Source organism: Rana temporaria, chromosome 2 (genome assembly GCF_905171775.1).
Source record: "Rana temporaria chromosome 2, aRanTem1.1, whole genome shotgun sequence".
NCBI lineage: Eukaryota > Metazoa > Chordata > Amphibia > Anura > Ranidae > Rana > Rana temporaria.
In genome coordinates this window covers 970,747-989,240 of record NC_053490.1, presented here as the reverse complement: position 1 = coordinate 989,240, position 18,494 = coordinate 970,747, and the positions used below count along the sequence as shown (strand labels likewise).

Here is an 18,494-nt window from a genome sequence, read left to right as displayed (position 1 = left end):
GTATCTCTCAGTACGTCTCTTCCCGTATCTCTCAGTACGTCTCTTCCCGTATCTCTCAGTACGTCTCTTCCCGTATCTCTCAGTACGTCTCTTCCCGTATCTCTCAGTACGTCTCTTCCCGTATCTCTCAGTGTGTCTCTTCCCGTATCTCTCAGTGTGTCTCTTCCCGTATCTCTCAGTGTGTCTCTTCCCGTATCTCTGTGTGTCTCTTCCCGTATCTCTCAGTGTGTCTCTTCCCGTATCTCTCAGTGTGTCTCTTCCCGTATCTCTCAGTGTGTCTCTTCCTGTATCTCTCAGTGTGTCTCTTCCCGTATCTCTCAGTATGTCTCTTCCCGTATCTCTCAGTATGTCTTTTTTCCTTGCAGTGGTTGGAGAGCCGCCTGTGGCGGAGGATTCCGAGGCACCCCCAGAGTCCGTCACCTTGACCAATCAGACAGAGATTCTATCGGAAGAGGCTCCACCTTCTGCTGAAACATCAGAAAACGTACCTGTCACGTCTGAGGCCACGCCTGTCTTACCAGAGAGTTCAGAGGCTGAGAGGATGGACCCGGGGGAAGGTTCGGAGGCTGAGAGGACGGACCCGGGGGAAGGTGAGGGGATCCCAAGTGTCATTGTCTTGTTTTGTCTGTCCTGTTTCTGCTCCATCTCCTCGTTCTTCTCCACCTCGGATCTTCTAGTTGGGTCATCAGAGCAGATGGTTCTACAGGATACAAGTAATTAGACCCAAACCCTGGATCAATATCGGTGGCCGGGCCCAGGGAGGGGGACCAGTATCTGAGGCCGAGCCCAGGGAGGGGGACCAGTATCTGAGGCCGAGCCCAGGGAGGGGGACCAGTATCTGAGACCAAGCCCTGGAAGCGGGACCGGTATCCGAGGCCGAGCCCAGGGAGGGGGACCAGTATCCGAGGCCGAGCCCTGGAAGTGGGATCCGTATCCGAGACCGGGCCCTGGAAGCGGGACCGGTATCCGAGGCCGAGCCCAGAGAGGGGGACCAGTATCCGAGGCCGAGCCCAGAGAGGGGGACCAGTATCCGAGGCCGAGCCCAGAGAGGGGGACCAGTATCCGAGGCCGGGCCCAGAGAGGGGGACCGGTATCCGAGGCCGAGCCCAGAGAGGGGGACCAGTATCCGAGGCCGAGCCCAGAGAGGGGGACCAGTATCCGAGGCCGGGCCCAGAGAGGGGGACCAGTATCCGAGGCCGAGCCCAGAGAGGGGGACCAGTATCCGAGGCCGAGCCCCGAGAGGGGGACCGGTATCCGAGGCCGGGCCCAGAGGGGGGGACCGGTATCCGAGGCCGGGCCCAGAGAGGGGGACGGGTATCCGAGGCCGGGCCCAGAGAGGGGGACCGGTATCCGAGGGCCGAGCCAGAGAGGGGGACCGGTATCCGAGGCCGAGCCCAGAGAGGGGGACCAGTATCCGAGGCCGAGCCCAGAGAGGGGGACCGGTATGCGAGGCCGAGCCCAGAGAGGGGGACCAGTATCCAAGGCTGAGCCCAGAGAGGGGGACCAGTATCTAAAGGCCGAGCCCCGGGAAGCAAGATCAGTGTCCGAGGCCGAGCCCAGAAAGGGGGAGCAGTATCCGAGGCCGGGCCCAGAAAGGGGAGCAGTATCCGAGGCCGGGCCCAGGACCTTGGGTCAGTTTCTGATTATTAGCAAGAAACCAAATACAAAGTTGAATAAAAAATAAAGAATAGATAAAAAGGAGAGTTGTGACCTTTCTTTGTTGATTTTTATTCAATACTCCATGTGCACAACTGAACATGAACCTGCCTTGTATACTGATCCCGGTTCCTCTGCCCTGCCTTGTATACCGATCCTGGTTCCTCGGCCCTGCCTTGTATACTGATCCCGGTTCCTCTGCCCTGCCTTGTATACCGATCCTGGTTCCTCGGCCCTGCCTTGTACACTGATCCTTGTTCCTCTGCCCTGCCTTGTATACTGATCCCGGTTCCTCTGCCCTGCCTTGTATACCGATCCTGGTTCCTCGGCCCTGCCTTGTATACTGATCCCGGTTCCTCGGCCCTGCCTTGTATACCGATCATGGTTCCTCTGCCCTGCCTTGTATACCGATCCTGGTTCCTCTGCCCTGCCTTGTATACTGATCCCGGTTCCTCTGCCCTGCCTTGTATACTGATCCCGGTTCCTCTGCCCTGCCTTGTATACTGATCCCGGTTCCTCTGCCCTGCCTTGTATACTGATCCCGGTTCCTCTGCCCTGCCTTGTATACCGATCCCGGTTCCTCTACCCTGCCTTTTATACTGAACCCGGTTCCTCTGCCCTGCCTTGTATACTGATCCCGGTTCCTCTGCCCTGCCTTGTATACTGATCCCGGTTCCTCTGCCCTGCCTTGTATACTGATCCCGGTTCCTCTGCCCTGCCTTGTATACTGATCCTGGTTCCTCTGCCCTGCCTTGTATACCGATCCCGGTTCCTCTGCCCTGCCTTGTATACCGATCCCGGTTCCTCTGCCCTGCCTTTTATACTGATCCCGGTTCCTCTGCCCTGCCTTTTATACTGATCCCGGTTCCTCTGCCCTGCCTTGTATACTGATCCCGGTTCCTCTGCCCTGCCTTGTATACTGATCCCGGTTCCTCTGCCCTGCCTTGTATACTGATCCCGGTTCCTCTGCCCTGCCTTGTATACTGATCCCGGTTCCTCTGCCCTGCCTTGTATACTGATCCCGGTTCCTCTGCCCTGCCTTGTATACTGATCCTGGTTCCTCTGCCCTGCCTTGTATATCTATCCTGGTTTCTCGGCCCTGCCTTGTATATCGATCCTGGTTTCTCGGCCCTGCCTTGTATACCGATCATGGTTCCTCGTCCTTGCCTTGTATACTGATCCCGGTTCCTGGGCACGGCCTTGCATGCTAGTTCCAGTACCGGAGCTAAGACTCTTATACTGATCTTGTTCCTGGGCCCTGCCTTGGATACTGATCCCGGTTTTCAAGACAAGCCTTGGAAAATGATCCTGGTTCCCAGGTTCTGCCTGGGATACTAATGCTGGTTCCCGGGCTCAGCCTCAGATACTCCTCCCGGTTGACGGCTCAGCCTCAGATACTCCTCCCGGTTCCCGGGCTCAGCCTCAGGTGCTCTTCCCGGTTCCCGGGCTCAGCCTCAGATGCTCTTCCCAGTTCCCGGGCTCAGCCTCAGATGCTCTTCCCGGTTCCCGGGCTCAGCCTCAGATACTCTTCCCGGTTGAGGGCTCAGCCTCAGATACTCCTCCCGGTTGAGGGCTCAGCCTCAGATACTCCTCCCGGGTTGAGGGCACAGCCCCAGATACTCCTCCCGGTTCCCGGGCACAGCCCCAGATACTCCTCCCGGTTCCCGGGCACAGCCCCAGATACTCCTCCCGGTTCCCGGGCACAGCCTCAGATGCTCCTCCCGGTTCCCGGGCTCAGCCTCAGATGCTCCTCCCGGTTCCCGGGCACAGCTCTCAGATGCTCCTCCCGGTTCACGGGCACAGCCTCAGATGCTCCTCCCGGTTCCCGGGCACAGCCTCAGATGCTCCTCCCGGTTCCCGGGCTCGGCCTCAGATGCTCCTCCCGGTTCCCGGGCTCCGCCTCAGATGCTCTTCCCGGTTCCTGGGCTCCGCCTCAGATACTCCTCCCGGTTGAGGGCTCAGCCTCAGATACTCCTCCCGGTTGAGGGCACAGCCCCAGATACTCCTCCCGGTTCCCGGGCACAGCCTCAGATACTCCTCCCGGTTCCCGGGCACAGCCTCAGATACTCCTCCCGGTTGAGGGCACAGCCTCAGATACTCCTCCCGGTTCCCGCAAGGGCAATCAGCTACCTGCAGTAACAATTACTTTTTCTTACAGATCATGAAGGATAACTTATGAAGATGGCGGACATAGCGGTCAGAAATTCCTGTGAAGGTGGAAGTGTCCGGTGAGGAGTGACCTCCTCTATCTCGTTCCTCACCTCCTGCATTTTTGTGTACACAGAGAAGAAAAGTTTGTCCTCAAGTTGTTCTACCAAGTCCAAGTTGGGCATCCCATAACCCCTTATCCCCATCCAAGCTGTTTTCCCTCAATAAAACAACAAAAAAAAGCCCATGGATTGGTTACTGACCACTGACTGTGAAATTGGAAAATGCATGGTGCCTAACTGTGCAGGTATAGGGGGACCCAAAATCCAGCGGCCCTCTAGGGGGTAGCGCTACATAAATGTGGCTATTTTGTGGGTGTTTCTACTGTCCTGGCGTTCCAGGGCCTCCAGACATGTGATAGGTAGTCAGAAAATGAGATGTTTTCCTTTATGCCCCTTGCAAACCTGAAGGTGCTCTTTGGATTTTGGGCCCCACTATCCAGATAGGCTGTGAAAGAGTCTGAAATATATGGAATCCTCATACTCAGGAATATCGAAGATTGTTTTATGGATGTGATCCTAAGTATGACCATGCATGGGGGGGAAATATCTTTGACATCTGTGCCTGTAATTATTTGACAGCTGTGTGTAAAAAAAATATATATATATTTTCTCCTTTCTTTCTATTCCAATAACTTGCCGCTAAAAGATTGACTTTCAAAAGACTCACCTTGACTCTAAATAAATACTTTCCTGGGTCTACTTTACATATGGTCAGTTTGTGGGCTTTTTTAACTGTCCTGGCACTTCAATGCCTCTAAAAAATGCTTTAGGTAGTCAGGAAATCTGATGTGTAATTTATGACCCTTGCAAACCTGAAGGCGCTCTTTGGATTTTGGGCCCCACTATCCAGATAGGCTGTGAAAGAGTCTGAAATATATGGTATCCCCCATACTCAGGAGGAGTATCAAAGATTGTTTTATGGATGTAATCCTAAGTATGACCATGCCATGTGTGAGAAATATCTTTGACATCTGTGTGTGCAATTATTTGACAGCTGTGTGTAAAAAATATTCAGTGGAACCTCGGATTGCGAGTAACGCGGTTAACGAACATTTCGCAATACGAGCGCTGTTTGTCTAAAAATCCTACCTCGAGTGCTGTCTCGCAAAACAAGCAGGATTCGGGCCAAAGCATTGTGCAAATACTGATTTGGCCTGAGGTGGGGGGGGGGGGGGCGCCGGAGCCTGCGATCTGCGCCGTTTCGGAAATGCACCGAAAGGCCCAAGGACAGTTCGGCGACCTCTGCAAAGGTTTGCCAAGGTCAGCTGAACTGTCCTTGGGCCTTTGCGGCCGTTTCCGAGGCTCTCTGGCACCCCCCGCCTCTGGTCGCATGCGGTATTGCATGCCATTGAAGTCAATGCGGAACAAATTATTTCATTTCTATTGACTTCTATGGGAAACTCACTTTGATATGCGAGTGCTTTTGGTAGGGGTTGTCCCGATACCACGTTTGGACTGAATACAAGACCGATACTTTTTTTTCAAGTACTCGCCGATACCGAATACCGATACTTTTTTTTAAATGTGTCCCCAAATGCAGCCATGTCCCCCAGCCAGATGCAGCCATGTCCCCCCCAGATGCAGCCATGTCCCCCCCATATGTAGCCATGTCCCCCCCCATATGCAGCCATGTCCCCCCCCCCATATGCAGCCATGTCCCCCCATATCCAGCCATGTCCCCCCCCCCATATGCAGCCATGTCCCCCCATATCCAGCCATGTCCCCCCCCCATATCCAGCTATGTCCCCCCCCATATGCAGCCATGTCCCCCCATTATCCAGCCATGTCTCCCCCATATGCAGCCATGTCTCCCCCATATCCAGCTATGTCCCCCCCATATGCAGCTGTGTCCCCCCATGTCCAGCCATGTCTCCCCCCCATATCCAGCCATGTCCCCCCCATATCCAGCCATGTCCTCCCCATATGCAGCTATGTCCCCCCATATATCCAGCCATGTCCTCCCCATATGCAGCCATGTCTCCCCCCCCATATCCAGCCATGTCCCCCCATGCAGCCATGTCCCCCATATCCAGTCATGTCCCCCCCATATCCAGCCATGTCCCCCCATATCCAGCCATGTCCCCCCCATATCCCGCCATTTGTCCCCCCATATGCAGCTATGTCCCCCCATATCCAGCCATGTCCTCCCCATATGCAGCCATGTCCCCCCCATATGCAGCCATGTCCCCCCCATATCCAGCCATGTCCCCCCCATATGCAGCCATGTCCCCCCCATATCCAGCCATGTCCCCCATATGCAGCCATGTCTCCCCCCCCATGCAGCCATGCTCACCCCCCATCCAGCCATGTCTCCCCCATGCAGCCATGTCTCCCCCCCATGCAGCCATGTCTCCCCCCCATGCAGCCATGTCTCCCCCCCATGCAGCCATGTCTCCCCCACATCCAGCCATGTCCCCCCCCCATGCAGCCATGTCTCCCCCCATCCAGCCATGTCTCCCCCCATGCAGCCATGTCTCCCCCCTCATCCAGCCATGTCTCCCCCCCATGCAGCCATGTCTCCCCCCCATCCAGTCATGTCTCCCCCCCATCCAGCCATGTCTCCCCCCCATCCAGCCATGTCTCCCCCCAATCCAGCCATGTCTCCCCCCCATCCAGCCATGTCTTCCCCCATCCAGCCATGTCTCCCCCCCATCCAGCCATGTCTCCCCCCCCCATCCAGCCATGTCTCCCCCCCCATCCAGCCATGTCTCCCCCCCATGCAGCCATGTCTCCCCCCCCATCCAGCCATGTCTCCCCCCCATCCAGCCATGTCTTCCCCCATCCAGCCATGTCTCCCCCCCATCCAGCCATGTCTCCCCCCCCCCATCCCGCCATGTCTCCCCCCCCCATCCAGCCATGTCTCCCCCCCATGCAGCCATGTCTCCCCCCCATCCAGCCATGTCTCCCCCCCATGCAGCCATGTCTCCCCCTCATCCAGCCATGTCTTCCCCCCCATCCAGCCATGTCTCCCCCCATCATGTCTGGTGGTTGATTTGGGGGATAATTGTACTGGGGGGTGATTTGGGGGGTATTTGTACTGGGGGGTGATTTGGAGCGTGTTTGTATGGGGAGTGATTTGGGGGGTATTTGTACTGGGGGGGATTTGGGGGGTATTTGTACTGGGGGGTGATTTGGAGGGTATTTGTATTGGGGGGTGATTTGGGGGATAATTGTACTGGGGGGTGATTTGGGGGATATTTGTACTGGGTGTGATTTGGGGGGTATTTGTATTGGGGGTGATTTGGGGGATATTTGTACTGGGGTGTGATTTGTAGGGTATTTGTATTGGGGGGTGATTTGGGGGATAATTGTACTGGGGGGTGATTTGGAGTGTATTTGTACTGGGGGGTGGTTTGGAGGGTATTTGTATTGGGGGGTGATTTGGAGGGTAATTGTATTGGGGGTTGATTTGGGGGATATTTGTACTGGGGGTGATTTGGGGGATATTTGTACTGGGGGGTCATTACAAGGGTATTTGTACTGGGGGTAATTTGGGGGGTATTTCTACTGGGGGGTGATTTGGGGGGTATTACTACTGGGGGGTGATTTGGGGGTATTTCTACTGGGGGGGGGGGTTTGGGGGGTATTTGTACTGTCCTGGCATTTTAGGGCCCCAAGAAATGAGATCATTACATCAGGATCGATCGATTATCAGATATCTCTCTCAGGCCTCGTACACACGACAGAGTTTCTCGGCAGAATTTGTCGAGAAGTGGCTGGCCAGGATTTGAGCCAAGGCAGAAGAACATGCGAGGGAAGCTGAATGGGCAGCGCCCGAAACTGAAGAAATATTCCCTCCGCTCCGACCAGCGCATGATCATCAGAAAGGGGCACAGATAATGGGAAAAATACAACCCCCCTATGCTAGTAGGCACGGCGGAGCGGGGGTGTGTAATTCTATTTTTTTTATTTTAATTCTGCACTGACTTTCTTTGAAATTGCCCCTGCCCCCTATTAAATCCAATCCGTGGACAAAACCAGGAACAGACTTGGTCCGGGGACAGTGTCCTCAATCAGGGGACTGTCCCCTGAAACTGGGGATGTCTGGTCACCTTACTCTAATAGGCTTCAAAAAAGGGTGGGCCTGGGGCACAGAGCCTGCGCCCTGATCCCACCCAGCCAGTTGCATGACCAGAGCAAATAAAAATGGTCACGCTACAGTGCCTCCTGCCAATCAGAAGGCAGGTCAGTGAGACCTGTTTCCCGATTGGCCAAAGCACCGGGAGATCCTATTGGGTGCCCAGCGCTTTTGACTGAAGAGGAAACACAGAGAATGGAGAAGCATGAGGAGTGTCCCATGTGTCCACCGCAATGTCGCCAAAAAAAAACGCTATTGAAATGCCATAAAACTATCCCCTATTTTGTAGACGCTATAACTTTTGCGCAAACCAATCAATAAACGCTTATTGCGATTTTTTTTACCAAAAATATGTAGAAGAATACGTATCGGCCTAAACTGAGGTGATCGTTATACACACATTCATCGGGATCCACCAATCTCGTCAGAAGTGTCTCCTTCTTTCTCTCCTCTGTCTCTATCTGCAGCTGTTAGATAGGGGGAGGGGTGTCCTCCATTTTCTTGTAGCTCAGGAAGGGAAAAATCTGTCCTCCATTTTCATGTAGCTTTTTATTTTATTTTTCTTTCTTGCCCTCAGAGATTGTCTTCTTTTTTTTTAAGACTCTGCTAAAACTTTGAGTATTAATACTGCTGAGACCATAAAGAAGGGGCGCACACCCCGGAACCTTGTTTTGAAAAATTGTCTATTAGTGTAAATAAAACAAATATCACTGACAATACTCAGGAAGGAAGGGGGGTGTCCTCCATTTTCTTGTAGCTCAGGGAAGGGGAGTAGGTGTCCTCCATTTTCTTGTAGCTCAGGAAGGGAGGGGGGTGTCCTCCATTTTCTTGTAGCTCAGGAAGGGTGTCCTCCATTTTCTTGTAGCTCAGAAAGGGAAAAATTTGTCCTCCATTTTCTTGTAGCTTTTTATTTTCTTTTTCTTTCTTGCCCTCAGAGATTGTCTTCTTTTTTTTTAAAAACTCTGCTAAAACTTTGAGTATTAATACTGCTAAGACCATAAAGAAGGGGCGCACACCCCGAAACCTTGTTTTGAAAAATTGTCTATTAGTGTAAATAAAACAAATATCACTGACAATACTCAGGAAGGAAGGGGGGTGTCCTCCATTTTCTTGTAGCTCAGGGAAGGGGAGGGGTGTCCTCCATTTTCTTGTAGCTCTTTGTTTTCTTTTTCTTTCTTTCCCTCAGAGATTGTCTCTTTTTTAACATTCTGCTAAAACTTTGAGTATTAATACTGCTGATACCTTGAAGAAGGGGCGCACACCCCGAAATCTTGTCTTGAAAATGTTTATATTAGTGCAAATAAAAAACATATCACTGACAATACTCAGGGAAGGGGAGGGAGTGTCCTCCATTTTCTTGTAGCTCAGGGAAGTGGGAGGGGTGTCCTCCATTTTCTTGTAGCTCAGGGAAGGGGGAAGGGTGTCCTCCATTTTCTTGTAGCTCAGGGAAGGGGAGTAGGTGTCCTCCATTTTCTTGTAGCTCAGGGAAGGGGGAGGGGTGTCCTCCATTTTCTTGTAGCTCGGTGATCAGCCTCCGTCTTTTTCCTCTCTGTGGACCGGCACCATCTAGTGTCTGCTCTCCATACTGCACCCTCTGTATTATCGGTCCCGTTATTCTAGTGATCCTCCTGATGGGACAAGTCCCGGACTGAGCATGTGCGAAATGTCACTTCCTGTCCATGGAACATGTTTCCTGTTTTAGATCGGATTCCAGCAGATTCTCCGTCTCCATCCTGAACACACGACCACCATGGGATGTTCTCCATGTCACACCACACAGGTAAGTCAGGTGGGTGTCCTATTCATGGTACGGGGCTCCTGTCCCTGCTATAGACGTATCAATCATCTGTGACCGGCTCCTCCTCCTCGTGATAATTGATAAGGATATATACAGTGTGTGTGGGGCACCCTGATGTCTAGGCGGGGGGTTGCTCCTAAAATGTACCTGCCAGGTAGAGTTACCTTTGCTCATTGTTGGGGGTCAATTGAGTTCACACTTATGCCACGTACAGACGATCGGACATTCCGATAACAAAACCGTGTCTATCAAATGCTACCCCCTACAGGGCTCTCCCCCCCTTTGCTATGGATTAATATTGGGAGTTAATTGGCCATGCCTTCGACTCGGAAGAGTGGGAGGATGGGAATTAAACAGGGGAGAGGGAAAGACCCCAATGGTAGGAATGTTATTGTTTGGTTCCTTTTTGTTTTGTTTTTTTTCTCTTCTTCCCTTTCTCTCTTTCTTTTCTTCCTCTCCTTGGAGAGGAACGAATAGAGAGAGTGTACTGTGATAAGTTCTTTTGAATGTATTTGGATTTATTTACTTACATTTGTTAAAGACGATTGCTATTTTCCATGTTTTGTATAAATGAAGAGGAAAATTTATTTTGAAAATAAAGAAATTGAAAAAAAAAAAAAAACGTGCATACATTTCCGTCGGATGTTCAGTCAAACTTGTCTTGCGTACACACAAATTTTGTCGGAAATTGCGAACGTCAAGAACGTGGTCACGTACAACGGCGCTCTAAAACAGAATCCCATACCAAGTGCGCCACCCTTTGGGCTCCTTCTGCTAATCTCGTGTTAGTAGAAGTTTGGTGAGAGACGATTCGCGCTTTTCAGCCTCGTGCTTTTCAGTCCGTTACAGCGTGACGAGTGTGCTATCTCCATTACGAATGCTAGTTTTACCAGGCCGAGCGCTTCCGTCTCGTACTTGATTCAGAGCATGCGCGGAATTTGTGTGTCGGAATTGTCTTCACACACTCGGATTTTACGAGAACGGATTTTGTTGTCGGAAAATTTGAGAACCAGCTCTCAAATTTTTGTTGTTGGAAATTCCGACAGAAAATGTCCGATGGGGCCTACACACGGTCGGAATTTACGACCAAAAGCTCACATCGAACATTTAGTGTCAGAAATTCAGAGCGCGTGTACGCGGCATAAGTCTGGAATTGCTGCACTTCTCTCTTCTGTCACTAGGTGGCCGGGTATCTGGTGGTATTCGATAAGACGAGGGCAAAGCAAGGACAGGTTAGGCGTATATGGGGTATCTCAGCCAATGGGCAGGGGTTTTCTTAAAGCGGAGTTCCACCCATAAAATTTACTTTGCAGTATTCAGTAGCAATAAACCTCAGCAACATTTTTTAATTTACTCTTTCCTGGCTGTTGCTAAGGGGTGCCTTGTAACCTGCCTCTTCCTCTCCCTGGCGCCTGACGTCATTTCCTCTCGGCACCCCCCGGGGTCGCTAGTTCTCCTGGGAGATGTGTGTCATCGTTTCCCTGGAGTCGGTGGGCAGCGCCGAGGGCTTCGTTGCCATCACAAGGGAGCAGTCACTTCCGGCGGGCTTCACGTGCCCACAAGCAATATGGAAAATGCCAGGAAAGAAGAATATAAAATATATCTTACGTATGTGAATTTGGCAATCAAGCGGCGATGCGTACCTAATCTGTGAGTGCTGTAAATAAACAAACGATATTCAGGTTTAAGGTTGGGCATTAAAGCGGTGGTTCCCCCCTAAAACAAATGTCTAACAATACATTCGGAAGACTGCTTACACTGCGGGTAGGCTGGCTTTTTTTTTTTTTCGTACATACCTCGATCATATCGCATATCGCCGTTTCATCCCTCGACTTCCGAGTATGAGTCTTGTGGCGGTGGGCGTTCCTAGTTGATTGACGTCACAACTTTCCGAAAGAAGCCGAACGTCGCTGCGCAGGCGCCGTATAGAGCCGACTCTATACGGCGCCTGCGCAATGACGTTCGGCTTCTGTCGGAAAGTCGTGATGCGCAGTATGCGCCGGTCGGAGGAACGTCAATCAACTAGGTCCAGCAAGCATCATACCCGGAAGCCGAGGGATGAAACGGCGATATGCGATATGATCGAGGTATGTACGAAAAAAAAAAAGCCAGCCTACCCGCAATGTAAGCAGTCTTCCGAATGTATTGTTAGACATTTGTTTTAGGGGGGACCACCCCTTTAACCTCTTTACCACCGAGGATGTCCCTGGGACGTCCTCCACTTTGAGCGGTGATATCTGAATGATGGGGCAGCTACAGACATCATTCAGATATCGCCGTCTTCAGCCGCCGATTCTCTGCACCATAAGAACAATCAAAGCGGCGGTTCCACCGCTTGATCGTTCTTATAGGCAGCGGGAGTGGACGCCCCCCCCCCCCCTCCCGCCGCCATTCGGTGCTTCTCCGGGCTCTCCCGTGCCATCGGGGGCCAGGAGAGTGAATCGGCCGGCACTCGCTGCGGAACCATAGAGATGACTGGTGACCGTCGGAGGACCGGGCGCGACAGTATGACGTCACGCCCGGTACCCAGAAGTAAACAAAGCCGCAATCGCGACTGTCGGTGTGAGATCAGTGATTCTTTTTTCACCGATTTCATGCTTGTAAGCCTGGAGGAGAGATGTGGGGGGAGGGGGAGGTCTCATTGACCCCGCCTCTCTCCATAAAGAGGACCTGTCACACTGATTCATATTATAAGGGATGTTTACATTCCTTGTAATAGGAATAAAAGTGATCAAATTTTTTTTTTTTTTTAAAGTGTAAAAATAAAAAAAATTAAGTAAAATAAAAAAAAAGTAATTTTTTTTTTTTTTCACAACGCCCCTGTCCCCGGTAGCTCGCGCGCAGAAGCGAACATGCATGCAGGTCCCGCCCACATATGTAAACACCGTTCAAACCCCACATGTGAGGTATCGTCGCGTGCGTTAGAGCATGTGCAACAATTCTAGCACTAGACCTTCTCTGAAACTCGGAAAAAAAAATGTTAAAGCGTCACCTATGGAGATTTTTAAGTACCGAAGTTTGGCGTCATTCCATGAATGTGCGCAATTTTAAAGCGTGATATGTTAGGTATCGATTTACTCGGCGTAACATCATCTTTCACATTATACAAAGAAATTGGGCAAACTTTACTGTTTTGTTATTTTTTAATTCATGAAACCGTTTTTTTCCCAAAAAAAGGCATTTTAAAAATGATTGCGCAAATACTGTGTGAGAAAAAAAGTTGTCCTTATGTACCCCCAACAGGCCATGTTTGCAGGTGTGCACAGGTGCTTTTAAATCAGTCGATGACGACTTGGTATTTTTGGACAGCTATTTTATCTAAGAGAAATTCCCAAAACATGGCCCCTTGAGGACGGGGTTGAGAACCACTGATCTAGACGATCAGTAGAAAGGGCTTCCCTATCTCCAGTGCCAAAACTGAACATCCACCACAGGGCCATCCTGGTGTTTCTGGTCAGACATTGCATAGGTATATCCAGGGACTGGGCCTGTTTGTCCCACACTGTCAGAACATTGAGTTGAAATAGTCTGGAGTGGAACTGGGCCTAGAAGGAGACCACCATCAAGCCCAATACTTTCATGCTGAAGCACACTCAGGAGAGAATCGTAGGCCACAGATTCTCTACATTGGCTTACCTGGGGGATGAAAACGTGCCAGGGCTGTGTCCATAACTAGACCCATATAGGTGGTTTGATGGATCCAATGCTGATTCTTGAAAGTTCTGGGTCCATTCCAAGCTCTGCAGAGCCTGCATCATCCTCTGGATATTGATTGGCAGCTTGTCTACCGATTGCTCCCACAAAGTCAAGTATTCCAGATATACCAAAATAATGATCCCCTGAGCTTGAGAAAAGCCAATACTGGGGCCAGCACCTTGGTGAAAACCCGTGGTATAAAGGTGGGGCCACAAAGGTCCTCCCATTACAAAACACAGATGGCCGTGGTGAAGCTCAAAATAATGAAATGTGCCGATCGGCACCCTTGATTTCCGTTGAAGACAAAAAGATTCCCTGATGAAGGAAAGGTATAGCTGACATACACACGGTCACACACATGTTGCTCGGAAATTCCAAACATCAAGAACGTGGAGTCAGGGCCGTTTGAAGGAATTTGGGGGCCCCAAGCAAAATGGACATGGAGGCCCACCCCCCGCCCATGCACTCACACAAAGTCTACAAGAACCACTACTGTGCCATGCCATCAAACGCAGTCATTGTGCCATCAATTGTCGCCACTGTGCCATCAATTGTCGCCACTGTGCCCATCAATTGTCACCACTGTGCCATGCCAAACACAGCCACTGTGCCATCAAATGCAGCCACTATGCCATGCCATTAATTGTCACCACTGTGCCCATTAATTGTCGCCACTGTGCCCATCAATTGTCGCCACTGTGCCATGCCAAACACATCCACTGTGCCATCAAATGCAGCCACTATGCCATGCCATCAATTGTCACCACTGTGCCCATTAATTGTCGCCACTGTGCCCATCAATTGTCGCCACTGTACACAGTATATCTAATGACATCTAATGAGGAGAGCAAAAAAATAAAGATTTTCCATAGCTTTACCATAGAAACGATAACCATAGCTTTCTTTGCGTTTTCTTTCTTTACCATACCATTTCCATCTAAGAGTCCTTTCACACTGAGCCGCTCATAAAAAAAACTACGTGTGAACACGTGTTGCCCTTAATTGTGTAGGAAGAATAGCAGAGATATCTTTGTTCAGGTGATGTGTGAGTTTCGTGACAAATTCCGCCCCCCCTCTTAATAGCACAGCCCATCATTATAAAATACCCCCCCCTTCTGTTGCCATCTGTCCCTCACACGCTCCCATTATGAACAAGTCCGCCCCTTGCAGACTTGCACGAGCATCGGGAACGTATTCCAACGTTCGGCGGCTCCCTACTACACAAGCGCTGCGCTTGCGCAGTACAGGGCGGGCATTATTCGACACGGGGCATTTCTCGCCAGAACACCGGAAAGGCTATGTGTTCCACACAAAGAACAGCCAAACCCTCACAATGCTGATTCACACGGGACATCCCCGGACCATCTTATGTCTAAAATCATCCTATGTCCACTAGGGGCATAGGATGACTGAGAAATGATATCTTGGACTACCTGAGATGGGATTATTATCCACAATATATTCCAGGATATCTGTAAAGAACTATTTACTGTTTGTTGATTCTGAACTCAACGGGTTAATTGTAAGAGTGACTCCTTCATACTGTTGGGACACAGACTGTTAGATGCTAATGTCCTCCCCTCCAGCCATCTGTCTGGTCTCTGTGCTAATTGACCCTGCTATTGTGTGAAGATGTCCTGTGTTTACACTTATGACAATGTGTATTGTATAGTAGGTGAGCGAGGAGACGGGACGTCTACCCTGAAAGGTCATATCTCGGAGTCGCCTCGTCTGGGTAAATGATTAGTTAATTAGCTCATGTTAATTTATGTTCTGGTTACCTCCTCTTTAAACTGTATATAAGGTTGTATTCTTGGTTCTAATAAACACTCCATTTTCAGCAGACAAACAAGTCTCGTCTCGTGGTGTGTTGTGAGCAGCTGGAATATCCGATATCTCTATCCAGACCGATAGGAAGTGGTATATGACAGAAGCACTCAATCGAAGTGTGGGACGTTCCGTTACACTGATATCACTGATATCACAGGGGGGGGGGCTAGAAATGCAGCACGATGCTCCTGAGACCAAAGATGAGGTTTTCCTTCAGAACGATGTAATAGGCGCTTTGCCATTCCAGCTAATGGGAAGAATATGGTGTCCACAGTCCAATACAAACCTAAACCTGTACAGTTCATGGTCTATGTATTAATCCAGCACTAGTATAGAGGCGCTCACGGGTCTTGCCAAGGAGGTAGATCCAAGCAGAAGCTTTTTTTTTATTGTCAATGTTTCAATGAAGTTTAGTCCATCTTTCTCAAGACTAATAGTCTATGTTGTGACGGGAGGGCCCGTGGAATCCAGAATCCCTTGGAAAGGCTGGGAAACTCTTGTTTTTCCGCTCCCAATGCACCTCTTATGTCTAAGTCACCCTGTGTGAAGGTGTCCTGTGTTTATACTTATGATAATGTATCATCTACTGTGTGAAGATCGGTGACAACAAGTCTGACCTGTAGTGACATCCTGATTTATCATAACAATGGCCAGGAGGGCACGGAGTCACATCCGCTGCTTTAGGGGATTAGTTAATTAGCTCATGTTAACTTATGTTTCTGGTTACAGGTGTATTGTTAGAGTATTACGAGCAGAAAGAGGAAGGAACCTCCTCTTTAACTGTATATAAGACTTGTGTTCTGGTTCTAATAAACAGTCCATGTTCAGCAAACAAAGGAGTATCGTCATGTTTTGTGCTTGTGAGCGGTTGGAATATCTGATATCTAGATTCGGACTGGGAGGAAGTGGTATATGACGGAAGCACTCAAGCGGAGTGTGGGACGTTTCATTACATATGTATTAAATATATTTAGTAATGGAGGTTAACCACTTAAGGACCGCCTCCTGCACATTTACGTCGGCAGAATGGCACGACTGGGCACAGGCACGTACCTGCATCTCCTTTCAGTGCCCAGCCATGGGTCGCGACCCGGTCCGAAGCTCAGTGGCCGTGGGAGCCGCGGACCTGATCGCCGCCGGTGTCCGGCGATCGGTCACAGGAGCTGAAGAACGGGGTGAGGTGAGTGTAAACTCACCTTCCCCGTTCTTCACAGTGGTAATGTCACTGATCGTCTGTTCCCTGATATAGGGAACGACGATCAGTGACATCACACGTCCAGCCCCGCCCCCCTACAGTTAGAAACACATATGAGGTCACACTTAAAGCGGAGGTTCACCCTAATTGACATGTATATCTGACCAGCTTCCTTATATTCGTAACAACTACAGTCCGGATTTTTTTTTTTTTTTTTTTATCCTTTACGTACCTTGTAATCCATGTTTTCAATGTACTTCTCCCCGTGGGAGTAGGCGTTTCTATGCCTAGGGGGATTGTCATCTGGAAGGTCGGCCAGATGATTGATGGCTGTTCCCCCCCGGCGGTTAAGGCCCCGCCCCCGTATTTCGTAGGTGCGCACGAGTTACAGGGTTTCCGAAAGAAGCCGAACATGCAGAGATGTGAGTCGGCTCTATACGGCGCATGCAATCTGCATGTTCGGCTTTTTCCGGAAACGCCGTGACTTATGCACGCCTACGAAATACAGGGGGGCGGGGGCCTTATCCGCTGGGGGGAACAGCCATCAATCATCTGGCCGACCTCCCAGATGACTATCCTCTTAGGCATAGAAACGCCTACTCCCGCGGTGAGAAGCAGATTGAAAAGATTGATTACAAGGTACGTGCGGCATAAAAAAAAAAAATGCGGACTGTGCTTCTTACAACTATAAGGAAGTTGGTCAGATGTAAATATATTAGGGTGAACCTCCGCTTTAACCCCTACAGCGCCTCCTAGGGGTTAACTCCTAAACTGCAATTGTCATTTTCACAGTAATCCGTGCATTTTTATAGCATTTTTTGCCGTGAAAATGACAATGGTCCCAAAAATGTATCAAAATTGTCCGATGTGTCCGCCATAATGTCGCAGTCACGGAAAAAAAAAAAATCGCTGATCGCCGCCATTAGTAGTAAAAAAAAATATATATATTAATAAAAATGCCATAAAACTATCCCCTATTTTGTAGATGCTATAAATTTTGCGCAAACCAAATCGTTAAACGCTAATTGCGTTTTTTATTTATTTTTTTACCAAAAATATGTAGAAGAATACGTATCGGCCTAAACTGAGAATAAAAAAGGTTTTTTATATCTTTTTTGGGGATATTTATTATAGCAAAAAATATTGTTTTTTTTTTTCAAAATTGTCGCTCTATTTTTGTTTATAGCGCAAAAAATAAAAACCGCAGAGGTGATCAAATACCACCAAAAGAAAGCTCTATTTGTGGGAAAAAAAGGACGTAAATTTTGTTTGGGAGCCACGTCGCACGACCACGCAATTGTCAGTTAAAGCGACGCAGTACCGAATCTCAAAAACTGTCCGGGTCCTTTAGCTGCATAATGGTCTAGGTCAGGGATATGCAATTAGCGGACCTCCAGATGTTGCAAAACTACAATTCCCATCATGCCTCTGGGTGTCAGGCTTGTGGCTGTCAGAGTCTTGCTATGCCTCATGGGACTTGTAGTTCTGCAACAGCTGGAGGTCCGCTAATTGCATATCCCTGGTCTAGGTCTTAAGTGGTTAGAAAATAAGACGTAACTTTAATTTAGTCCTATTGATATAGTTCTGACTTTTCATTTTTTTTATCTCTGTACAGGTGGATCGACGGGCTTGTTGGTCTTCAGAAGCACAACTGAGTCACTTTGGAGACGAGTCCTATTGATGTTCTGAGAGACTGAAAGGCTTTACTGTAGATCAGGGGTCTCCAAACTGCGGCCTGGGGGCCAGATGTGGCCCTCTGCTTGCCCTTATCCGGCCCTTGGGGACTATTTCACTGACACCAAAGATGGAGCACTGTTCCACCTACTGGCACCATCAATGAGGCACTCTTCTTCTTATTCATATATCGACAATGGGGCACTAAACCTTCCATCAAAACGAATGATGGGACACTGATTCTGGGGTATTTTCTACTCCCACTGGCCACCATCTGCCCCCCCTAAAGCCTGAAGGACAGTAAACTGGCCCTTTGCCTAGAAAGTTTGGAGACCCCTGTGGTAGATCAATGGAGGA

General features: G+C 49.8%; 1 protein-coding gene across 1 annotated transcript in view; it reads left to right on the top strand.

Moving 5' to 3' along the window:
* Positions 1-4,570, top strand: part of LOC120928764 (radial spoke head 1 homolog) — a 21,798-nt gene extending 17,228 nt beyond the window's left edge. Inside the window, exons 8-9 of the mRNA XM_040339755.1 lie at positions 366-590; positions 3,815-4,570. Coding sequence (XP_040195689.1) covers positions 366-590; positions 3,815-3,828 — 239 coding nt within the window. The 3' untranslated portion in view covers positions 3,829-4,570. The remainder of the gene's footprint in view (positions 1-365; positions 591-3,814) is intronic.
* Positions 4,571-18,494: the final 13,924 nt, after the last annotated feature.